The 24,509-nt window shown below is 40.7% G+C and overlaps 1 protein-coding gene and 1 long non-coding RNA gene across 10 annotated transcripts; one reads left to right on the plus strand and one right to left on the minus strand.

Annotated features, from left to right (window-relative positions):
- The first annotated feature begins 330 nt into the window (after positions 1 to 330).
- Positions 331 to 3,499, plus strand: LOC116653764. The gene is made up of 2 exons (XR_004308181.1): positions 331 to 2,011; positions 2,882 to 3,499. It is a non-coding gene; the product is annotated as an uncharacterized LOC116653764 (long non-coding RNA).
- On the minus strand, positions 3,270 to 23,656 carry MKNK1 (MAPK interacting serine/threonine kinase 1). 9 transcript variants are annotated; one of them, XM_015870524.2, is made up of 15 exons: positions 23,361 to 23,482; positions 23,124 to 23,282; positions 22,879 to 22,967; positions 21,433 to 21,530; positions 18,037 to 18,135; positions 17,195 to 17,292; positions 15,966 to 16,045; positions 14,622 to 14,695; positions 12,199 to 12,303; positions 9,212 to 9,267; positions 8,344 to 8,439; positions 7,404 to 7,598; positions 6,629 to 6,793; positions 5,966 to 6,009; positions 3,270 to 5,037 (listed from the first exon to the last, which is right to left on the minus strand). In XM_015870524.2, the coding sequence occupies exons 5-15, from the start codon at positions 18,131 to 18,133 to the stop codon at positions 4,809 to 4,811; spliced, it is 1,239 nt and encodes a 412-aa protein (XP_015726010.1). In that variant the 5' UTR covers positions 18,134 to 18,135; positions 21,433 to 21,530; positions 22,879 to 22,967; positions 23,124 to 23,282; positions 23,361 to 23,482; the 3' UTR covers positions 3,270 to 4,808. The 9 variants fall into 9 exon arrangements, with proteins under 9 accessions (XP_015726010.1, XP_015726009.1, XP_015726008.1 ...); XM_015870523.2 differs by lacking the exon at positions 22,879 to 22,967; XM_015870522.2 differs by lacking the exons at positions 21,433 to 21,530; positions 22,879 to 22,967; positions 23,361 to 23,482 and adding an exon at positions 23,590 to 23,656 and having other exon boundaries at positions 5,966 to 6,006.
- Positions 23,657 to 24,509: the final 853 nt, after the last annotated feature.

The raw sequence follows: 24,509 nt of genomic DNA on the forward strand, positions 1-24,509 counted from the left end.
GCTGTTAGTGTTGGGGCACGTTTGGATTTGCCTTTGGTTAAGGGAAAGGCCTCGGTGCTCCACAGATCTCAGACAATGAGGAGGTGTGCTGACATGGCCTGACAGAGGGTAATTATTCAGAAGCCGGAATAACTGAACACTCTCATTGCTGTCCTATTAATCTGATCACTCCCCTTATAAACTCATAACCATAGCTCCTGATTGTAGCAGACCTTATTTATATGCAAAAGAGGTTTCCAGTTCTGAGAGACTCATCACGGGTGTCTGAGGGCAGAAGCAAAGCTGGTTACAAAGCAAAGCATCTGGCAGAGCCTTCTTGCCTATCTGGAATGCATGGGAATTACTTGATCCACAGAAGGTCTGCGTGGCAAAGATGCATTTTTGCCTCCAAAAATGGCGTGTTCCCATAGCTAATGCCACAGGAACAAAACACAACACGCACAGGTGACATTAAGTCCACTGCTTTGGCCATCCCATGGGACCGTGCAAAGCATTACAACAGGGAGACATAGGTATAACCTCTAACTGTGCATTGCAGACCCTTTGAAGATGCAACAGCTCATAGTAGAATTTCCCCTATCACACAAGCTCTCTGACTGAGGAGGACAGGACTTGGCCCCACATTCCCAATTCACCATCCTATGTTATCTTGTCAGCTGTCCTCCTGCACATAGCTTCATGATTTGTCTCTCCATTTCATTTCTCAAGTCTGCAGAGATCCCAATGCTGTGCTGGAGCCTGCTGGCTAAACATATGGATCTGGAGCTACTGCAATGAACCACGGAGTAAAACAGATGAACAGAAAAGGGAGCAAGAAATACAGGAAGCAATTTTGTTTTCTCTACACGCAGCCTGGAGCTGCAAGCATCGTTATTTTCAGGCCAGCTGACTAAAAACAGACTGAAATTCAGGATGGTTTGGGGGGGTGTGAGGGAATGGTGGTGGAGACAGGATCCATTCCTCACTCACCACATAAGAGCATTAAGAGCTTCACTCTTGGTCAAACAGAAAACCTCACTCTCGTCTACTTGGCTCAATCTCACACACACAGCCCCTGCCCTGCTCCTTGCTTAGCAAAACATTTCAGAAGGCCCCATTCCCCCTCCCACTCCATGTTGAATCAGAGCAAAGTTGATGAACTGTGGCTGCTCGTCACCCTGCCAAAATCTGCTAACCAACCTTAGTGTGAAAGCAGCTGTGACAGGCAGCAACTGAAAACGCAGCCTCCAACCAACCAGCTGGAAGGGACCCAGCAAAGCACTGCTGCTCTTTCTCGCTCTCAAGCATTGGATGAGTCAATTTGTTTGATGGGGTGCAGGGCCTGATTCCCCAAAGCAGCTCATCCCAAGCAGTCCCCATAAAATAATGTAACGTAGAAGCATTTCTTTTAGGGCTTTTACCCACCAGAACGTGGCTCAGTGACATCTCCCTCCAGACTCGTGATGGCGTTTTGTGCAAACAATAGAGGCGAAATGCCACCATTGCTTTTACAACTTCTGCTTTGTTGTTCTTCTGAGAGAACTGCAAAACACAAAGTGTGCTTGGGAGCGTTTGGAATGCACTGATGGAAGCTGGCAGGGATAGACCAAACACACACGTTATCAACATGGGAAACGGAACGAAAGAGGGAAGGAAGGGTAACAAGCAAATATTTCTTCAGGATTGCCAAGCCTCTCCGTTTCCATGGCAGTATGTTTCCATGGAAGCCACGTTTTGAAGCCTGTTGCTGCCAATGGAGTGGCCCAAAGAAAAAATTATTAGTTCTGCAAATTAAACCAAGCTGCTCTCTACCTTGAGAGCCAACCCACCCACAGCCCTGAAAGCAAATAAGAAGGAAAAAAAAACAAGCCAGCATCTTTCCATCTATGATAAAGGATTCGATAAACACGAGGAAGGAAGAGATGGGAGAAAATACCACACCATGAAAGAACTGCAGCCTCTTTTCATGCAATTCTGAAACACTCAGGCAAAGGCAAATGTGAATGTGCTTCATGAGACGCTGGACGTGAAGGTCAGCAAAATACCTGCCAAGTGCTCAGTGCCACCAGAGCCTGAAAGGACAAAGAGAGGGTAGCTTGAGAATAGGTGCTGTTTGGCTGCCATTTGCTTCTTTAAAATTGGTCTCGACTTAACCATACTAATATGCCTCTCCGTCAGTTGGCTCACCCACCTCTTTCCTTTTCTGCCCCATTTCCTCACCAAAAAGGCTCTCTCTTCAGCCTCTTTCCTCTTTCTTAAGACAAGAAGCCCATATATAAGCTACATCATCTGTTGTTGCACCTGTAAAGGGAGCATTAGACCAGAACATTTAACATCTGTGTTAAAGAAGCCATTGTCTCATTACTTACTTACCTTGTAGCAGTCTACAAGGCCTCCCATGCTCATGCTACCCCTCTTAGCAGAGGGAAGAGGAACAAGGAGAGGGTTTTAAAGCCTACGTCCAACTAAAGCTCTTGATCTGAATATGGCAAGAGGATTTCCTTTAGAAAGAAGTGAGCACAAACAGAGGGGCTGCCATCTGTTCTGGGATTCCTGCTCTATTCAGATTTTACTAGGAATGGAAACAAACCCCACAGTGTTTGACATAGACCTGATCTGATCGTTGCAGGTGAACCTCACACAAGAATTTCCATCTCCCACACTGATTGCCCTTCAGGCAGAGCAGCTTTTCCCCATCCAAACTCAATTAGAAACGACTAGTCATAAACCTCCAGAGAGACGTAAAAATTGCCCTGCAAGCAATGGAAACTAGTTTACACCTGATAATAGAACAATTGGCTTAAATGACTGCCTCTTCCTTGTTTTGGGGCAGTTTTCTTAGTTGCTAATTTTACATGACTCTGGCATAAACTGCAACCAGCTGCTTGTTTTCCTTTGCCAGAAGTTACAGCCTTGAAGAAGCACTCCAGATTTTAGCTCTGCAGTTAAAAGCCCAACATCTCAGCTTCAAGCCCTGAACAGATGAGTTTGTAAGTATGAATCAGAGGGGATGCTCTAATACAGGTCACACGTGGAGGCAGCTGCTGGCAGCATCCACAAGGCAGCTTTAAGCACCATGGGACTCAGAGCCACCAGCTGAAGGGCTCTCATAATCATCAGACAAAGTTTAGTGCAAGTCCTGCTTGAGATTGATAAAATAATACAGTCAAGGAGTGACAGCTATGCTTATTCTCAAGAGTAACCATAGAGAAGTAATTCCTGATTATTCTTTTTCCCAAAGTCACCAAAAATCAACAGCAAAAAACCACACAGAAGAACTGTCAAACGTGTTAAATCCAAAGCTTAAAACGTTTTAATAAAAACAAAGCAACATACATTTCATCATCACTGGCACAACGTAGAAAACCTTTTAAATAAGAACTTTAATACTAGTCACAAAATACAGAATGTTGTATAAAAATAGCTGTGTGCACACTGATAAAAGAATGTAAAACTGCTCTGAATAGGACATACAAAGACATTCAGCTTTGACTACTCAACTTCCAAGCACTTGTTGGATCAGCTACTTTAACTCCTTTTCATTCTGCTTGGGAGGGCTTTATGCTTGCACTGGGGACCCTCCTCAGCCTGTACACAATGCCCAAGCAAACAAACGGCTGGCAAGGTTAAGGTGCATCACGTTGGGCATCTCAGCCCTATTTTCACAGCTTATGTTTTAGAAAGTGCTCAACAGTTGCATCCTTCTCAACGGACACCTCAACTTGGTCACTCAAAATCTTCAGCTTTTCAGCCAATACCCTTTCAAATAACTTCTGATCCCTGGTGCATCACGGTACTAAAACTGGTACTTAAAATCTAGTCCCTCAGCCTGAGATCACTGCACAGATGCTTTTCAACAGATGTACCTCCAGATTTGATAATCCTAAATCACTCACGTACCAAAATTTACTCAAGCCTGTCCATTAAGAACTGCAGGTAATGCACACAAATGGATTTGGAAGAACGTGAGGAAGAAAGGAAGGTACAGTGGACAACAGTATTAACGTACAAAGCAAAACAGATATTAAGCATAATAATATGTAATAACGTGGTTATCAGTGTAACTGTAAGAGAAGGGGACAATGGACAAAAAGAACTGGTATAATATTGTCATGGTTTTGTTACAGTACATTGTAGTTGAGAACAAGATGTCAGAAAAAGAAGTAACACTTCCAGATTTCGTCCCACATGCAGACACACAAACTACCAACAAGGATAATAATAAAAAGAAGCAACAAGGTCCTCATCATCTCTGCAAGCTTGAGACCTCCTTACACCTTTACAATATTATTCACTAAACATTTATGCCCAGTGAAGGCAGTGGAGACAAAGATCCACCCTCCAGTCATCATTTCTGTTTCCTGAGTCTACAAGAAGAGAGATGGGCACTGTTGGTTGAAAACAGTCCCTGCTGCTGACAGTAGCAGCAGCAACCTTGCAGGATTTGCCATCAAAGAGAGCAAACATATGTAAACTTTATGCTCTGCCAGGCAAAGCAAGAAAGTATTTTTTTCCCCGATGTTTTTAAGCTTGAATTTTAAAGTGTGCTCTTCTAAGAAGAAAACATGAAAGCTTTGTGATGCATCACCTCAGATAATACAGCAGCAAAACCATCTTCTCTAGTTTAAAAACATCAGTTAAATTATCTTAATGCACCAAATCTGACAGGCAAAAACATTCCCATAAAAAGCTACCCCCTTTACATTATGAAGCACATCACAAAGAGCAAGCTTCTATTCAAAGAGTAAGAAGCAGATAAGCTTTTATCAGTACTGAAAATCCACCTAATAAAACAGGCTGATCTCGCCAATCTGTAGCAGGAAAGAAGTTTAAAAGGCTTTATGGGGAACTGGCTGGAAGTCACAGTTTTTGGTGGCATGTGTCATTGCTCTTCGCTTGGCGAGCCGGGATTTGGATGGAGGAGAAAGCTTCATGGAGCACACAGCTTGGGCAACGCTCTCCTGTTCTGCGCTGAGCTCGTTCTCGTGCTGAGACAACTGGCGGTTAAGGGCTATAGCCTCAGCAGCAAAAAGCGTCAGGTCTTTTGTGCTACTGTTCCTTTCAAGGGAAAAAAGGAAAGCAGTTAGAACACATACAAAGAGGATAAGTTTGGCTGCTTACCCTAACAGCAGAATATGCATTTCCATGCATTTTTTTTTTTCTCCTATCCAAACAGTGACACGGTAAGCAATAAGACCAGTTAATATTTGCATCTCTCTGTGGCAACCAGCAATACATAATAAAAATGCTTTGAGATTCTGGAAACAGACACAGTTTTAGTCCTCTGTCTGCCAAGGACTCCCCAGGAAAACCCAGGAATCCACCTGCAACACTGTGCTTCAGCTTCTACATGTTAAGAAAGGAGAGGCATGTGGGACAACACTGTTTCTCTTCAGAGAACTGCAGTCCCACTAGAACTGCACATCTGGGTGCAGGAATTGCATTTCTGAGGATAGGAAGAACCTGGAATTGCCAGTGGCAGACATGAAAATAGAGAAGTGTGACTCAGGCCCTACAGCATCCAGAATCTGCCATCAAACCACTTAATACAAAGCTTCTCCTGCTCATGGTTAAATTGCTACTGTGATTACCACATTTTCAATGGAAGTCAGATCTGGGTCTGTACATTTGATTACCCACCCATCAAAATGTAGTCTCTTTGGGTAACACACGCCTTTATGCCTCTTTTTGCCTCCTGGGCAGCAAACTGCCAAAACCATGATTATTTCCATCCTAAGATTAGCCATGCTCCACAGGAATCCTCTCCAATGCCTTTCCCACAAACAAGTAAGATTAGATTATAAAGAAAAATGACAGCTTTAATATTTCTGATGCTCTTAACAAAATTAGTGCTGCCACACTTACATAGTTCCACTATTAACCACGGATCTTACCCGCTCATTTGCCACCTCCTGCCCCTCCCATTCCTTCAGTAACAACTCCTAGCCAACCTTATAGATATTAAAAAAGGTGAAAAAAAGATTACCTTTGAAGAACTTGAGGGGTAGGCAGTCCCCTTTCAGGAGCCTGCTAGAAGAAGCAGTTAAGAAAAGTTAGTTATGTGTGAGTAGGTGGGAATCAAACATTCACAAGAATGATTTCAAAGAACAACAGGTAACCCCCTCAGATTTACAACTAATGGATATGGTACATTAACTGCTTCACCACAGGTTTACAAACCACTGTTGATATTTTCTGATCCACCTCTCCCATCACAGAACATGACCACCGTTTGCAGGTACAATGCAAAAGTTTGAGAAGCTCTCCAGAGGGCCCCATCTGTTCTTTCTTGAACTAAGAACTAAAGCAAAAGAGCATACTGCTGTTCTTTTAAAACCATACCTACCAGCATTCTGCAGCATTGTATTAGAGAGTAACATCACAATAAGCGCACTGCAGTGCTTCGTTTCCACAGGAAAGCTATTTAAAATGCATAAAGCAAATTAAAAAAATACTTAAAGCTTGACAGAGTCATCCAAATATTTACCACACAGAGCTACGGGAAGAATAAAACCACTGGATATAATGTAATTAATCAAGACACGAGCACTAAACATGAAATATCTCTCCTAAATATTTAGAGAGAAGGAGCAGCTTGTTTACAACTCAGGAAGAAAAATGACCCTTAAAAACACAATAGGATACATACTCCTTGAACCCATGAATGTTGCAAAACTTGAGCAGCACTAAGTCGTTCTTTAGCATCACGAACCAGCAACTTGGAGATGAGATCTTTGGCCTCAGAGGATATATGTGACCAGTCCTTGTCAGGAAATTCGTATTTGCCCTCTTGAATGCTTTCAAAAAGCTTGTTCTGGTAAAGGAAAAAATCTTTAATCTAAACAGTAACGTAATATAGATAACAAATAGAACACAACCAGATGACTTCTCAGGTGAGATTCTTCTCACTCAGTATTATCCGCTTCATAGGGTGAGTGACAGCTGAAAACAACTAGTCTCCTTATAAAGCAAATGGATAGTGACAAGCAGCTCCACAGAGCAATGCAGTACACTTTAAGATGGCTGTAAGACACTGTCTGCTGACAACACCTCTTGCTCTCCAGTAACAGTGGAGTCAACCTACTGTTTTCAGAAAGAATAAATTCAGGCTCTGGTTAACCTCTTTGGGAGCTCAACTTTCACTTGAGGAACTCTGGTGATTACTATCAACCAGATCAAGGATTAGAGAATACAATGAGGGCGGTGGAAAGGCAAGAGAAAGCTCTGAGATATCAAAAGGAGAAATTACATGAGAAAGGGCTGTCGTAACTCAAATCTTATATTACCAGATTCACTTCTCAGTGAGAGCTTATCTTCTCATACAACTAACATGCACATCACTCTTCAGAGCTATGTCTTGTCTCACACCCTACATTCACAGGGTAAAGTACAGTGTCTTAAGTACGCCCAGTATATGTGTTCACCTGGCAAACTCTGCAGACTTCTCCTCTGTCCCAGCCACAGTCTGTGCCACAGTTGCCCACAAAAGGAGGGTAACCACTGAGCATGATGTACAGAATCACTCCCAGGCTCCAAAGATCACACCGTTTATCGTAGAACGTGGCCTCCTCTGTGAAGACCTCAACTACTTCAGGTGCCATGTATTCTGCTGACCCACACTAGGAAATAAAATTTAAATGAGATCTTGAAGCGAGGCTTGAATCAAAACAAAGCCTAATATTTCTTGGTGGTTTTTCTCAATTAAACAGTCTCCTCTCTTTACAATATATACCTTGGTCTAAAAGCAGAACTGTGCAACAGGGACTACTGAAAGTTGCTGCTAGATTTTACTGCATGTCTCACTTTGTTAAGCCTCACAGAAAGCAAACAAGATTCTGCTGTTCTTTAGCAGAATTATAAGCTGCTCCATGTTAACGAATATGATTTTATTCACAGTTTCTACTTATATTTCACACTTTTAAGTCTTACATATCAGTTTGGGGCTTTTCAGAAAGTAAAAAAGAGATGGAAACTGATGGAAAAAGTGATGGAAAGTGATTTTGAGAAAACTCCTGCGACAGCCTGGCAGGTTATTTTTTCACAGTAATGCCATAAGAACAGCTCTGTAGTTTTACAAGTTTATCTGCTATGAAGCAACTGCTTATAGGGTTGCATTCCCTCAAGCTCATGGGTCTCAGCTACAGAAACCACAGGAGAATTAACACAGTGAGCCTCTGTTCTTTTGTTTACTTCTTCTGTGACTGTGAAACCAAGACAGTATTTATCACATATACACCCGCTTTAAATGAAATATCCACCACTCAGTGTCATTGCAGTAAGCCCTTTGGAAGCTATACTCTGGAGATGTGAATAACAGTTTTATGGTAGAAGGGGAAAAGCACAAAGCCACAGTGCCTCTCTTACCGGTGTTGTTAATTCTGGAGTAGTTATCGGAGTACACGCACTGTTCAGTTTCACCCCACTACCAAGATCAAAGTCACATATTTTTACTGGAGAGACCTAAAACCAAAGATAAAAATACTCAGATTCAGAAGACTGGGGCTGTCTTAGTTTCAGCTGGGAGGGATTTTTCTTCATTGTTTGGTATGATGCTGTGAGTTGGTTCTGGGAGAAAAATAACTTTGACAACACACGGATGTTTACAGTTTTTGCTAAGCGGTGTCGTACAAAACAAAGGCCAATTCAGAGTGGAGGGTGCAAGGAGCTGGCAGGAAACAGAATTCGGACAGCTGACTTGAACTGGCCAAAAAGATATTCCATATCATTTGATATCATGCAGAAGGTGTTTTGAAGGGGGTAGGAGTTCATCTCGCTCCCTTCCATTGCTCATGAGGGTTGGTGGGCATCAGTCAGGGGGGTGGTGAGCAACCACATCCCCAGCATCTGACCCTGTCACATTACTTCCCTATTTGGCTGGGCAAATGCCAATACACAGTGGAGCAATTTGGGAACTGTACATAACATGACCAGCTGGAGTGCAAACATTATTTGTCCATCTGGGTATTAGCAGAGAATAGATGAGATGCTAAGTTCTAGTTGCCACGTCCTCTCAAAAATCAGTTGGTTTTTTATCAGCTGGACAAATGCTCACATTTTTATAGCTCACAGAAGAACTGAGACTCTTCCAAGCTTCAGTTCTACTAAATTCTGTTAAAGTTCACCAATAGATTTGGAAGTTCTCATGAAAGGAACAAGCTGAACGCGAGTGCTGACTTAGGAAACTATGTTTAACTTTATAAAGTGTATTTGTAATAAAAAAACAGAGCAGCACCTTTTCTGGAGATTCACACAGGATGTTTTCAGGTTTCAGGTCCCTGTGAGCGATTCCTAAACAAGAATACAAATGTTCATTAGGAAAGACACTCTCCTGTTTTATTTCTCTGTACTTCTTTTTATTAGGAGGTGATCTGGGAAATATTGTAGGTCTTGAGTTTACACGCACACCCCATAATTAACTAAATTGCAATGGTTTTTTGTAAAAAGTCACTGTTGCATCATGCTATGCCTTCATCATCTTATAAATGCAGATAGGAGTCAAGCAAGCAAACAAGAACCTGCTAACACTGGCACGCTTTGGCTAACCCTCAAATTAGCTAATTAAAAACAGATTATTTAGATGACAGACCTGTAGGAAAGTGTACTTGTATACATGATCTAGTCAAAAGATTTCTGTCCTTCTTTCCAGAAAGATCATTAAAAGTTTGCAGAACCCCTTTCAGCACAGGCACTACCTGAGACATTCCTTACTAGAAAACACTGAGCTTCCAGATGAAAATACAGCCCCTTTAATGTCTTGGACAGCTATGTACTCGCTGCTGAAGCAGAGGAAAACATTAAGGCTTTTGTGCTAGAGGTAGAAGAAAAGTCTTCAGGAGAACCATTCACTCAATTGGTACCAGAATAGGCAAACCCAGCTGGGAAACACAGAGTACCTGTTTGTGCAATTCACAGGCAAAGACAGCTCTGTATGATCAAAGCAGTTCTTCGATTGCCTAAACATACATTTGGTGGAAGTTCTCTATTTAATATGATCAAATATAACAGGAAGGCGGAAAACAAGTAGCAAAAATAAATCAAATTAGCAACTTGGCTGTTAGCAGCACTCTAGTCTTGTTTAAAAGCACTCTACGTACACTTGCTACTACTCTATATTATGGAATAGAAGATATCCCACCAACTTCCAGTTAAGGTGGATATTTTCTAGCTAAGACATCACTTAAAATCTAACATTCATAGCATAGCGGTGACCTAAAGGAATCAAAGCAGTTTCCATTGCTTATGCATGGAAGAGGGGAAACATGACAAACATCCCTCAAGATAGTCCATGTTGACGTTTACAGCAAGGCTGACAGAACTCCCAGCACTTGGTTCAGCTTGCAAGATGAATTCTAACAGCAATTTTCGTATTACTTTGAATTCAAACATCTGGTTATATAATGTTTTATTTTGCAGCCACACACAGCACTGAGAAAAGAAAACAACTGCCTTTAAACACTCATCCAGTGGATTATTAGCAATAAAGCACACATACCCCAGGTGGGTGTAAGGTAGTATTATCATCCAGCTGAGTTTTAAACTACTAGCAAAAGAACTAGTTTTCCTTTTAAAAAATATAAAAATCTGAGTAACTATCTAGCTGTAGCACTTCACTGTTAAGTTGTGTGATAAAACTGCTTTCATTTCCTGTTTACTTTGGTGTTCTGTATGGTACTTACTAATTATTTTAATGTGACACAGAAGAACCATAAAGAGAACAATAAAATGAAGCAGGATGTTGCTGTAGCTGATTCTGTGAGACATCCCCACTGCACCAATTCACAGCAAACAGCAGGAGAGAAAGTATATCGATGCTTTAACACCATTTTAATGAATCACATCCCTTTTGTTTGGGCAATGGGGAAATCAAAGCTAAGTGCTCTAAGAGAACTACAGAAAGATACTAGCTGAGTAGATACTAAATTTGCTTGAACAGTATTCCTAGACTTTCTGCTATGAACACGATGAACGTGTGGAGAGACACATGTCTGGCCTAAGTTTCCTGTTTATTATTAACCCCATGAAACCAAATCTAAACATGGGTATCCCAAAGACAACATTCTCAGCAGATTTAAAACTTAAATGATTGCATAGCCAGGCTATGAATACTACCAAAAATCTTAATCCAAATTAAGCTCTTCCCCACACTGGAATTAACTTCTGATCACAGTCACAACACTCAGCAAGATTAATATTCCTCAGTTTTACTTCATTTACTCTTTCTGCATTGTCACTCTTTTTGACAGGTTCAACCTACTGAGGTATAAATACTGTGATTCCAACTCTTGAAGTATGAGCAGTCCTGAGACTTAGAAGTAAAGCCTACAAACTAACCTGTTTTATTTTACTCGAGAATTTGGACAGGAAACAAACCTACAGACCACCTGCAAAAGGTGGCTAACGAGAATAGCAAAGTGAATGGAAATCTTGTCAAATTAAACATACATAGCCTTCAGTTAAATGCCATTCGACTCAAAGGTAGTTAACTGTAATAAAATGAAAGCAAACATTAAGTAAAGCTGCTTAATCTAGGCAGGATCAGATAATCTGGACAAAGATAAGGTTTTATAGTTATCTACCATATTCCACTTGAACACACAGCTCTGAGCTGATCATAATACAAACAGATGTTGTGCAATGAAACTAGAGTACTCTTAAGTAGCAAACAGCAGGAGGAAAACATTTTAAAGTAAAAGAACCCTTCACAAACAGAAGTGTTTTTAAATCTAACCATACGCCTAATAAAATGAGGGCATCTGCAAAGAAAGGCTATGGTTCACTTGTTGGTCTCTCCCTCAACAGTGGGGACTTGAATGTAGAGACCAAAAGCTAATATGGAAGTCTTGCAACTAGCAGAAACTCAGGGTAAATACAAAAAAGCATCTCTGCAGATCTGAATGGGGGGAAATGAAAAGGAAAATCAGCTCCCTTTTGAGTAACCTCTACATAGTGGCTTAGGTATCGCAAATGGATTCAATCCTAATGTTAATTCTCCTCAGCTGTTGATTTAACTTCTGTTTTTCAAAGGGCTACACCATCTTCACACAGCTGATCACTAAAGCTACCATATTATGAAATGATTGTTATAGAGGAAAATAACATAAGTCATCTGGCATGGGAAATGGAAATGCTACCTAAGTTAGGGCTGACTTACAGATAAAATGTGCTTTACATCCTAATGCACAATATCAAGTATTGAAGATGGAGAGAAACTTCTTTTACCTTTTGTATGGAGAAAATTCAGAGCTGAGGCAATATCTCTCACCACTCTGCTGGCTTCTCGTTCATTGAAATGCTTCCGCTTTTGGATATGGGCCAGGATTGAACCTGTAAGAGTTAAGAGAGAGAAAATCTTAGTGCAAATGCTGCCTGAGCCAAGAAAATGCTCTGTCAATACATGGATAAAAGTGAAATAGCTACTACTGGTCTGCAATAGAGGGAAAACTGACTGCAGTGTGAACAGATTCAGAGAGAATTTATTCAGAATAGTTAGTTCTAGCAAAACTCAAACATCAGTTTATATGTACGTAGGAGTTGTATGCAGCAAAAATCCACCAACCTCCAGGTCACAGCGGGACATCCTGGAACTAACTCCTCTTTTGTGTAACCTGACAGCTGAAGTCAAGTAAACACTTCTTTTTTTTCTCTTAATCTCAATACCATCAAAATGAAAATGCATACTTTAAATACACAGCTCCTACTGACATCAAGATAAGGCTCATGCAGTGAGCTAGGGGTGTGAAATCTGACAAAAGGCCTTTCAGATACGAATATACTGAAGGATTGGAGACTGGCAGTTGGGGTACCAGAGGTATCTCTTTAACAAAGGATAAAGGGAAGTTTCTTTCCTTTTCTTAAAATGAATTCCATTAATCTCCTCAAAACATTAAAAAAGCCTTTAAAAAATAATTAAACGATTCACAGAGACCAAACCCCATTAAACAGCCTTACTCCTTGCATTTTTAATATATATATATTAAATATAACTTGGAGATATATGCTTTTTACAGCAATTAGGCAGAGAAGTAACTGTGAGAAATACTGCACATATGTTATATATCAAGTGAATTCATTTTAATTCCTAAGTTCTAGATGTGGAAGGAAACCTCCCCTCCCCTCTTGTAGGATGCCTTATTCTGACACGATCAGTACTGCTGCCACTCCTCCACAGTAAGGATTCAGACAGAAAAAGAATGAAGAAGTTCACAGGCAGAGACAGTCAAAAGAAGGATGAACAAAAAGACTCTTCAGATATGCTTTAAAATACTATTTCAGATAGCTGGAAGAAGGCCACTTTGGACCAGGCTATCGTATCTCAAACACACAAGGTTTCCCCTGCTGATAACACCACTTTTGAGCTTACCACACATTTTTGAAGGGCACAGAGTTCAAGGGATTTTCCTGGCAGAGTTGCTCTTTACACACTCACAAAGTAAAAAGAGTTCCTAAAATTGCCTCCATCCTTATAGAAAAGCCTGCAGATTTTTCAGGAAGTGGGTTTGAGCCACATTAAATGCTCATTTCCCTCAGATGATTTCTTTCAGATCACCCTTCTGAATATGGCTGACCTTCCAAACTCTCTCAGATAAGAATTATATCAATATCAAGGAAAACCTGCCCTCCAGGCTCGATATTCTGCCAAGGCAAAGGACTCCTGCAAAAGGAAAGAGCAGCAAGACATGCCTGGCCCACTTGTTGCTACCTCCTTAGTATGGTGGAGAAAATGCAGCACTATTACCCACTCAACAGCAGTGCAGGAACACTGACAAGCATAACCTCACATTCAATGAAGAGAGTTAACGAGCAGAAGGATGCAGAGATGGGAAAAGGGACAAACGCAGGCTCATTCCAATCCAGCCCTGCTACAGCTAATTTGCCAGAGAAGTCTGTGCAGTGAAGAAGAGAAACCTAGGCAACAATAATGAAATGATGCAGTAATTTTAAGGTGAAAGTGAATAAAAGCTCTCTCTCAGTGAAAAGCAGTGTCCTTAAGAAATGGAGTTTCTACAATAAAATGGAGCATCCACACTAAAATAATATGTTTCTTACAAATGTGGTTTGCTACTGTCCTCCTGGCCAGTGACAAGAGATGGTGTAATACAGACAGGAACAGAAGCCTTCAAAAACTCAGCTGTTCTTCAAATGACATGTCATACTTTTAAATCATGGTTTCTCACACCATATAGTTAATGGATACTGTAATTGCGCACTACACAGACAGACATGAGAAACTGCATAAGGCAGACTTCGTGTCCACTTGGATGCTTGATGTAGTTTCATTCCCTATTAAGTGGTAAATTTTGGTGACCACTGACCACAAATTCTCACTTCAGTGGCTCTCAAATAGCCACAAACAGGCAGTTTTACTACCAGAACAATGCAAGGAAGAAGATATCTTTTTCCTAATAGTCACTTCATGAGTTTCAACTAAACAGCATCAATCCTACGCTGAAGGCAAACATCACCAGGATATCTGGATGCTATACTACAGTCATGCACGATACTCAACATACTGACTCCCTCTGCTGCCTCTTTGTCTGAAAACTGTCAGGCAATTGAAATAAGCTCTTCACTTGCTTTTGAAACATGGAGACAAACAGGACCCAGCTGACTCAATGAGCAAAGGCACAGTTGCTGTACAGTACCTCCTCGCAGCTTCTCAAAGACAAGGTAATATCTTGTATCATCTTCAAAAAATTCTATTAATTCCAAAATGTTCCTTTAAAAAAACAATAAAAAAAAGGGTAACTACAAGAGGGAAGCAGAGAATGTAAAAAGAGCAATGAATATTTTGTTATGGATAATTAGGAAGTGCCAGAAGTAACCAAAAATTAAAGCGCTAATTAAATAAATTGTTTTGGTTGCCTATCGCATTCAAATCAATTTCCAACTCACAGTGAAATTTAAGCACTGGATACAGGCCAAAAACCAAAATCCTCATCAGACAGGATCATGAAAGACTTCTGTTACTGCTCAACTGACGGGAAGATTACCAATAATAGGCTATATTTAATAAGTTGGAAGAGTGCATTTGTGCTGAAGGCAAGAACAATAATTACATTGGTATTCCTTCTCTGCAGACATCACAGAGCAAAACACACAGGGCTCACAGGAGACAGGCAACTATCAACGTGACATTAAGCCCAGTACATTACTTGCCATTTTAAAACCAATTTTGGTTTACTAGTGACACAGTCACCCCAGGCTGCCTTCAAGATGTTCAACATTTAAGATCATGTAAGAGCTTTTCAACTTAAACTCAAGAGTTTGGTAAACAAGCTTGGTTTTAGATTACCTTTAACAATTACACTTTAAATTTGTTTAAAAACAGGCTTTAACATGAGCCACACAACTGTACCACAGACAGCAGCTGCTGTATATATTCTACAACAACATATTAACAGAGATATCTAAAGGAGTACTTTCAAGAACTGCTTGCACTCATCACAGAGCACGCTGCCATTGGCAGCACAAGCTCTCCCTCCTTTTCAGACATGAATGGCAACTCTAAAATTGCTTCCTCCTGTGGCTATATGAAGTCAGCACAGTCATCTAAATGAAAACCAAACCAGCTTTTAGCTTATTTAAGCGCTGCAAGCAGGATTGACACAAAAGAAAAGGCACGCGTTAAGAAAGGGCAAGACTGTTGCATTCAACAGCAGCTGTTACTAGGCCAGCTTTTGCCAGTGATGAAATCACAGGAGGAAGTGTCAACACGTTAATTCCTTATTTAGACAAAAGCCATGCAGCACTGAAGCACATTCAGATTACACCGACCTGGATGATGACTGAGTTATGCAACTTAATTTGTAAACATTTCTCTAAATTTCCCAGGTAAGAGGAAAATCTTATTTTGAACAGACCAAGTCTAAATTCCAACTGGTTTTAAGGTGACTACTGTGAAGTTCCTAACCAAGATACAAATAAAGAGGCTTAAATTTGAGAAAACACTCAAGATACTCCAAACAAACAAGAGACTCTATACTTACTTATTACCCTGACACTGATACAGTGTTTCTATTTCACGAAAAACCCGACTTCGACTGTGGCCAGCATTTTTTTCAATGATCTGTGGGAAGAGAGAGAGCTCGTATTCAATAGATTACTGCAGAAACTGAGTCTGTGCCTCTGGATTTGGATAAGTGATCTCGAACTTCAATCTCATATATGATCACCAGAGAGAGATACTCCACATTCTTCTGACCGTTTAAATTGTCACGTGTCTATTAACAGTGTCAGCAGAGTCTGGAAAGCATTCAAAGGACAGGAGTAATGAGGACAGGAAGAGAAAAAAGGAACTAAAACCGCCGGTTACCACAGTTACTAATCAGTCACCACAAGCTTTTTCTTGCATCATTTTAGTTCTGCAGAAAAGGAGATCCTTTTGAGTTCTAACAAAAATAGATTTGAGTCATATCAGACATGAAATAGACAAAAAGAACAGACTCATCATTATGTGCATTTAATTAAAAAGTACTAAACTAACCACAGAATGAGACATTGGCTCACGGCACAGATGTCACAGAGACCCAATAGCAAGACCTAATGTATGAAAGCAAACACACACGTAGTCTCAAAGTCCTCCTGCAGCGCTATCAGAAGTCACCTTCCTTCACACATCCCTCAGGCTGAAAGAGGACAAAAGCTTTCCACAGGAGTGGGGACTGAATGACTGCAACATGAGCTGAAAGCTCACAACGTTGCTGCAAGTACCAGCACCACCAATAGGCAGTATCAGGTTCTCATTATTACAGCCAGATTTCTCTGGTATCTGAAGATGTGTAACTCATAAGGTAGCTGTTTATTCCAGACTTCAAGTATTTTACAAACAAAATTACAACATCTACAGGACCTTGTATTACATAGCAGGACATCACGCTAGATAATGACTTGGCCACTTCTAACACAAGGAAAGGTAACATATACATGTAGGACTGCAGTCAAATCACAATAGAAAAGCACAATAGAAAAGCAAGCCCTAAATCTAACCATTAACAACACCATTTAAGGTCTGTGAATTTTACCTGTGACTGATATTGCAGTCTAGAGGCACGATACTTAGAATGACAGATCTATCAGCAGTGAGACTCATTTCATGCATGAAGAATTTCCCAAAAGCTTTTGCTATTACACACTTTATTCCATGCTTTAACTTAGATAGTAGGAGGTAGAAAACATGTTACAGGTGGAAGCGATACTGCTTATATTCTGTACTTACTTTTACTGCATATTCTTTCCCAGTTTGGAGGCTGACAGCACCCTGAACTTTGGCATAAGCTCCCTCACCAAGAAGCTCAGCAGTCAGCTTGTACAAATCTGCCAAAGAAACCCAGCAAACGAGAAATATTAGTTAAACCATTTCAGTGAATAACACTGAGACGAGCTATTTATCTGATGAGCATCCCTCACATGACAGCAAGAGAGCAAACATCCCTGGTAATGACCACAGAAAACAGATTTACACAGTATTAAAGTAGATGTGCCAGGATTAATTATGCCTCTTTATTCACCCTTTTTCCTCCTCAGGTTCCAAACAAACTTAAAGCTGACTTCATCCCAGGAGTAAAATTACAAGTTTGCTCATACAAGCACCATTTTACCTTAGTGACTGCTAGGATCTCTGTGTTCATTTACAAGCCAGAACACTTCCCTCCTTGATGAGAAAATGCCTACTATGTGAAATCCACTTGCAGATGTAGTGTTTAAAATATGAATGACTTCTAAATGCTTAAGACCAGAAGACTGCTATCATCTTGACTTGTAACTTACCATACAATGCTACTTTCCCCCTAAGAATTTTTGTACTGGTCAGTGTTGTCCCACTGAACTGTATTTTGGTGATAGTGCCTCGGCATTTGTGCTCACGTTAAAACACTGATTCCATTACAAAAAAAGTATATAGGACGGAAAACACAAGAACTAAAAAGTGACTGAAGACTGAAACACTAAAGACATACAGAAATGTTGACCTTTAATGTTGGCCAAAATGCAATGTTTAACTATGAAAATTGTTAGAGAAAATGGACCATTACAAGTAGGAGCTCAGAAATTACCACCAACCTTCAAACTTCCCAGGGATGTGATCTGTGGCTCTGGTCCTTTTCTTTTTCTTCCTTTTCCCGCTGTCTGCTATAGCAAGAGGCTGACTGCTGACCATCTCTGTGTGACAGAACATAAAGGTGCTTTTAACACACAATGGGTTACTCAGGAGAAAACACACCTACTCGTGTTTATGTCCTTCAGCTATACACAAGTATCTCTGCTTCCTTACCACAAGCTGACGCCTCTCCCACAGGAACAGAGGAAACCTAAAAAAAGACGAGCTGGGTGCTGATAAACAGTTCTGGGGAGGTTTGGTAAAAGAAAATAATTATCCATCCGTTGTGAATCCTCCTCTCACATCACACTAAGGGGAAGCACAGGAATAACCTCACTGAAAACTACCATGAGCTACCTTCAGCATAACGTACCTTGAAACACAGAAGGGAGGCTGGAAGGCCAAAGACAGACAGAATTTTTAACCTTCATATGGGTGCTGTACTTTCAGCTATGCTACTCTTTAAGACATTTTCAAGTCAGCTTAAGAAAATGAGCTCCCTGAACAACAGAAGGGTGAAGAATGGGAACTCCCAAATGCAGCAGTAAAAAGAAGCAGCCACAGAAGTCAACAGGTCAAAGGAGCAACTTAGATCAATTTATGCTGACAACAGGCCAGCAGTACATTTCTAATAGATTCACGATGTCCATTTCTAAACCACAGATTGGTGGGTAACTTATGATCCAAAATGAGCATGAGATCGTACTTCTTGCACTAAAAGGTGTAAATATTAAAAGAGCTTACTCAGCAGCACTGTTGAAGTACTCAGAGGTACTGAGAAGCGTTGCTCACTGATGCAGGATAATATGGAAGAAAAAGAAAAAACACCCTCTAATTATTAAGGAAGGCCTAATCAAAAGCAGCACCCTACCAGGGGCTACTTCAGACAGCTACCCTATTTCCAGAAAGGTTAAATAATTCCACAACACACTCACATAAGCACATCTCCAACACTTCAGTCATACCTGTCAGCCAGGCTCTGATAGTTAAAAATCAGTCTGAAAAGAAGTACTAAAGAACTGCTAAGACATTACACAGTTAGTATAATATTATATATATATAATAATATATATATGTCAGGTCTTATATTTCTGAGAAGAAAATAGATTCCTAGACATAGTATGATTATAACAATGACAGAAAAATACTAAAACTAGTAAGTTTTCAAGTAATTCTCCTTTAACAGAGAATCTTTTTGAACAGAAGTTTTTTTAAGCTTTGTTTTTATACTTCCCCTGTTTCTAAAGTACTCTTCAAACACGGAGGTTCTGAGGCAGAAAATATTACACAACCATCTAAAAAACATGAAAAAAGAAGAAAAACTACTTTTCTTGTCAGTATCTGTCAGTAACATCTATTATGAGTGTCACTTAGAATTCGCATGCTGTCTCAAATAGACAAATGTTATTTAGAAAGCCCTCTAATGTCTTACTGCAACACTTGAAAACGCATCACTCAAAGCCACAATCATCTATTCAAGAGAGCAGTAAATCCTCATTTTCAAGTCTTTAGCAGAATACACTAAGAAATCATCACACTGGAAGACACTTTTGAGTTCTGAAATATAAAGACCTGGGCATGCATTTTACCTACTTCTGAGAAAACTGTTTATTTTTAACTCAAACTGACACTTAGACAGGTTCAACTTTTAACATAAAGATAAGGGCAGCCTTTGACAGCAAGCCCCAGCTCTCATTGACTTCAGCTTGAATGAGAAGTTACCCGGAGTTGGGACTAAATCAACACACATGAAGCTGCTCAGAGTCACAGCTGGACTATTTGAAGGAGGTGCTTCACTCCCAAGTCAAAAAATCATACCTAAGGTATCATAGTTCAAATGGATTTGGAGCTTAGAGATTAAAAACAAGAGATAAACCTTTCACCTTAGCACAGCTGACATATTTGCTCATGATCATCTCCTGCACGCTACCAGTTGGCTCTGATATTTACAGCCTGGTGTTTAATGCCTCACTGCGTTATTTCAATTCCTTTAGGTCTGACTCAATTTCTAAATTACATAGAACTGCTTCCTTCAAACCACAAAGTTCACTTGTTATCTTCACAGAAATCAAATTACTGAAAACAGATATTTTCAACCCATAGTCTAGACCTAACATACTACCAGACAGCCATTAAACGTTTGCTATATTAGATTATATTTTTTACTCTTCTGGTTTGCTATTTCACATCAGTGTACAGTTCACTTCCCTGTTAATTCAGCTTTTCCTTGATATAGGTATAATAGCTTCATTCTCAATGGCAGAAGGGAACTACACCTGAGCTTAATTAACTATTGGAACGACAAGGAAATTCCATCTAATTCCTAAGCAAATGTCTTAGCAGTTCTTCAAGTTTTCAATGCAATGTATTTCTATGACTGCACATAAACGTTTCTGATGACACTGAAAGACCTGAACATTCCAAGCAGCGCTGAGGTGTTCTGCACAGTGCTCAACTACCTCCAGTGACAAGGACACCTGGGCTATCACAAAACTCACCCTGCCAGGCAGAAAGCACAGACTGGATGAACTGCTCTGGAGAATAAAGGCTTGTAAACTGATCAGGTCCAAGAAGAAAATTAAACTCTGCCACTTAAAGGTCATTTTACAACATGGCTCAGAGTGCTGAACTCCTGCTTCCACCAAACCAACTTGTCCACCCTGGTTGAGTGCAGGGAGGAGGGTGCAGAACAGGATTTGGTGCTCAGAGCACTTCTTATATCCCTCTCAACCACAGCAGAGTCACACTGCTCTCCAGCACAGTCCTGGCTGATTGAGCTAACAAAAGCTGAAGAAACAGGGAACAATTCAAACTCTGATCTGCCTTTCTTTTCCAGACAGGTTAGTATTACTGCTCACAGGATAACACAACTTGGCAAAATCTATACAGCAAGAAGGAAAAAAGCATGCAAGTTTTTGTCTTAACTGCTAACCACTCAAATGGTACCGAAGGCTGGCATGTTATTATCACCATAATTCAGTGCTGAGGTAATATTTAACATATACATTATTCACAGCCATGCGTGGGAAGGTAATAGTTACAGTCTTCTCCTTTTGCAATTGTGGCCTTTATAACTATTTTCAAAAGGATGAACAAAAGCACTTATTATATAGAAGACTCTCAAATAATGACAGCTAAAGAAGGAAAAATCAACACAGGTTTCACTATGTCCATTACCTTTCATTTTGCTTCCTAACACTCCCTATACAAACATGCCACTATCCAAAAGTAACTCCCTCCTTATTCTTATCTGCTTCCCCAAAGGAAGGAAAAGTATATTAAAAAACGAGCATACACGTATCCAGGAGGCACTTGGAAAACACAATATGGATGGCTGCCTTCTATTAAGAAGCAGATACCTTGTTTGTGTGTTTGAATTCAATGGGGGGAAGCAGTTTAAGCAGAGTCCAAGTACTGCTTCAACGCTGTGTCTTGCTTGAGCTGAGTTGTTCAGTAACTGAAAAGGAACACATCACATTTACACTCAAAAAAAAATCACATAAATATTGTTATATACATCAGGATAGTCACCTTCTGCAAGTTGCAGTCCAACACCGTATTGGGAGTTAGGCACCTCCTTTACAAACTAAAGATGGGGTTTCTGAGGTTCAGAATCAAACCCTCCAGCAAAGGGTGGATCTCACTTTGCAGAATAGCACAAACTTACTTTAAATAGATACCTCCTACCCCAATTTATTACTTCACCATTACTAGGGAAGCAGGGAGAACCTTAATGATATGGAAAACACACCTTTCCCTCTCCTGTAGAGAAAGAACAGTAGACTTTAGCACACATGCTGTAGACAAGAGGCCTTCTGCTGAGATCAGTCTATGCACATATTCACCTGCATTATTTTAAAAGCACTCGTTACCACTCAGAGTAACAGAAAGAGAACTTATCATCCCCACTGGAAAGATCCAATGGCAAACAAGACGAGCATGATCACCATAAATGAGCTGACGAGGAAGGATAAGAAATGAAACTGAAGTTAGCTCAAAAATGAGCTGTAATCTTTCCGGTTTCTTGTTCTAGGACAACTTGCCTCTGTGGCAGCCAAGTGGATAACAGGATGAAATAGGATGTAATATTTCATCAGGCTAGCAAATAATCACGAACACTAAGCGCTGTCTGGGACAGTGTGGCATAGATACTGGTTAGGGCACTAAAAACCATCTTCCTTCCTTCCACGTAGAGCTGTAGAGCCAAACAAGGTATTTAATGCTACTGTCTATTGCAAGACAATACATATTGAAGAGTTCCTATCACAGTAGGACCTGAGCTGCAAAATCATTTTAAATTCCAGATCATACGTATTTTAAAATGAGAAAAGTCCTTGTAACAGTATTTTGACTCAACTACTCAGAGCTTGTCTAACCCCTTGGAGCAGTTTTAAATTAAGGAGCTGTGCAAGGCAAGTAAATCCTGAGGACCACTTATGAAACAACAAGCTGCCTCCCCTATACAACATCTGATGGCCTCAAGAACGCTCAGCAGACAGCCTCTGCATCACCAATTAGCTCCTCTAACCCCACACAGTGAGCTCCCTTCTCAGTTTTCAGGTGTAAACCAAGAAGAATAACTTCTTAGAAGTCAACTTTTCATCTGAACAAACGCAAGATAAGGATTTCCTGCTCAAACTCAACACCCCACAAACTATCAGCAAAGGACATCTCTCACTGGGAGAAAGGCTACGCAACGCACTCCCATACTACAAAAGCCTTTTTGGGAGGGATTCATTTACCACAAAAAGTGTTTAAAACCAGAAACAAGAGTGATTTCTCTTCATGTTCTCCTCCTCTCTCACCTCAAATTAACAGCCATTGAACTCCAGTGGATTTTCACATTTGATGTCACAAAAAAGTATGCTTTAATAGCTTGTTAGCAGGAAAGGTACTGGAAGGTAAAAGGACATTTAGCTTTAAGTATCTTGTGTGTGTGTATGTGTAAGCTTTGTAGAGTACTCAAGCAGCATTCATGCCATGAAATAGGGTTATGATTGACAATATACAACTTCAAGGTTGTATATTTGCCAATACCACCCACAGTTACCTTCAGGGCTGCAGTGGAAGGGGCTCAGCTCCACAGGTGTGTTCTGCCCCGCTTCCATCCAGCATCTGGGAGGCATAAGGAGCAGCTTTATGTGGATAAAAGCCAACAGGTTCACCTTCAAAGTTGCCAGGCTTTCCAAGCAAACTGTGCAGCCTTCATCTACGTATAAGAAAAAGAGATCTTTATAAGCAGTCCGCTCATAAGAAAAACAACACAGCCATCTAACCGGTGACTTACTCCCAACACTTCTGCTGGCCTTATTCCCTCAGAATCACTTCACAAGGTCACCGCAGCGATACCACAGACAGCAGCGGTTATAAAAGCATTACAATACGATGCTCGCTACTCCTGGGGAACCCTACCCGCAGACAGCTGGATACTCCAGCTTCACCCTCAGCCTTCCCCCCACATACACACACTTGGTGTGAGGAACAACCCCCGCCATCACACAGCCCTTCACCCTCACCTCCATGGCGGCCGCCTCCGTCCTGTGGCGGGGGTGGCGCTGCGCGGCCGGACAGCCCGCCCTGTTGGGGAGGGTGAGGGGGGGGGGGAATGAACGCATGCGCTCATTGTAGTAGATTAAGTTAAAAAGATGTAAATTTGAAGGCTGCAGGACAGAATGGGGTGTATTGAACATCAGTAGTACCTTTTTGGTGTCTTCTCACAGGATAAAGGAATGTTTTGTTCTCGTCACTAAACTGAGATGAAAGAGCGCGTCATCCTTTAAACAGCACAAGTAATGAAGCCCAGTTTCCTAGAGATGCTTGAGTGTATTCATGCATCAAACAAGAGGAAAGTCTAGGTGAACATTTACCCACAGTGATGCCTATCTTGACAGCTTTTCCCCACCTGGACCTCTAGAAGCCCATCTCTTTTAGCAATACATAGAAGTCTTTTATCCTTGAAGGGCTCAGGAGTAATTCCTGAGCATCCTCCTTTGTTTTCCTCCACTTGAACAGAATTAAGGTCTAGTTCAGGAGAGTAACTTAAATCCATACGAGCACCTTCAAATCCTCAGCATCTGGAACTGTCTGTGCTCAGGGATGATGCCAAATATTTCCAGTTTATCTTCAAATGGAATTTATCTGGTTTTTAATTCCTACCTGTTCACACAGAATCACAGAATGACCCGGGTTGGAAGGGACCTCAAGGATCATGTAGTTCCAACCCCCCTGCCTAGCAGGGCCACCAAACAAGTTACTGTTACTTACTGTTATACCTTTATTTGCTGTGTTAAAGGGCTCCTACACAGCACAGCATTTTCAGTCTGTAAAAGTAAGCATCCATTCTCAAAGCTCAAAGCTCTCAAAGCAAAGATGTGTATTCTTGAGTCTTTCTTGTTTTTCTTTCCCCTTTGTTACTTGCAAGATAACCACACTGCAC

This window comes from Coturnix japonica, chromosome 8 (assembly GCF_001577835.2).
Source record: "Coturnix japonica isolate 7356 chromosome 8, Coturnix japonica 2.1, whole genome shotgun sequence".
NCBI classification, from domain to species: domain Eukaryota; kingdom Metazoa; phylum Chordata; class Aves; order Galliformes; family Phasianidae; genus Coturnix; species Coturnix japonica.

Excerpts from the sequence above, each read along its gene's own strand:
- MKNK1 (XM_015870520.2), bottom strand. The coding sequence starts at position 23,199 with ATGCCTCCCAGATGCTGGATGGAAGCGGGGCAGAACACACCTGTGGAG. Across the intron at positions 14,696-15,965 it reads TATCAGTGTCAGGGTAATAA|GAACATTTTGGAATTAATAG; the intron begins GTAAGTATAGAG and ends GTTTTTTTAAAG. Across the intron at positions 5,038-5,965 it reads ACCCCTCAAGTTCTTCAAAG|GAACAGTAGCACAAAAGACC; the intron begins GTAATCTTTTTT and ends TTCCCTTGAAAG.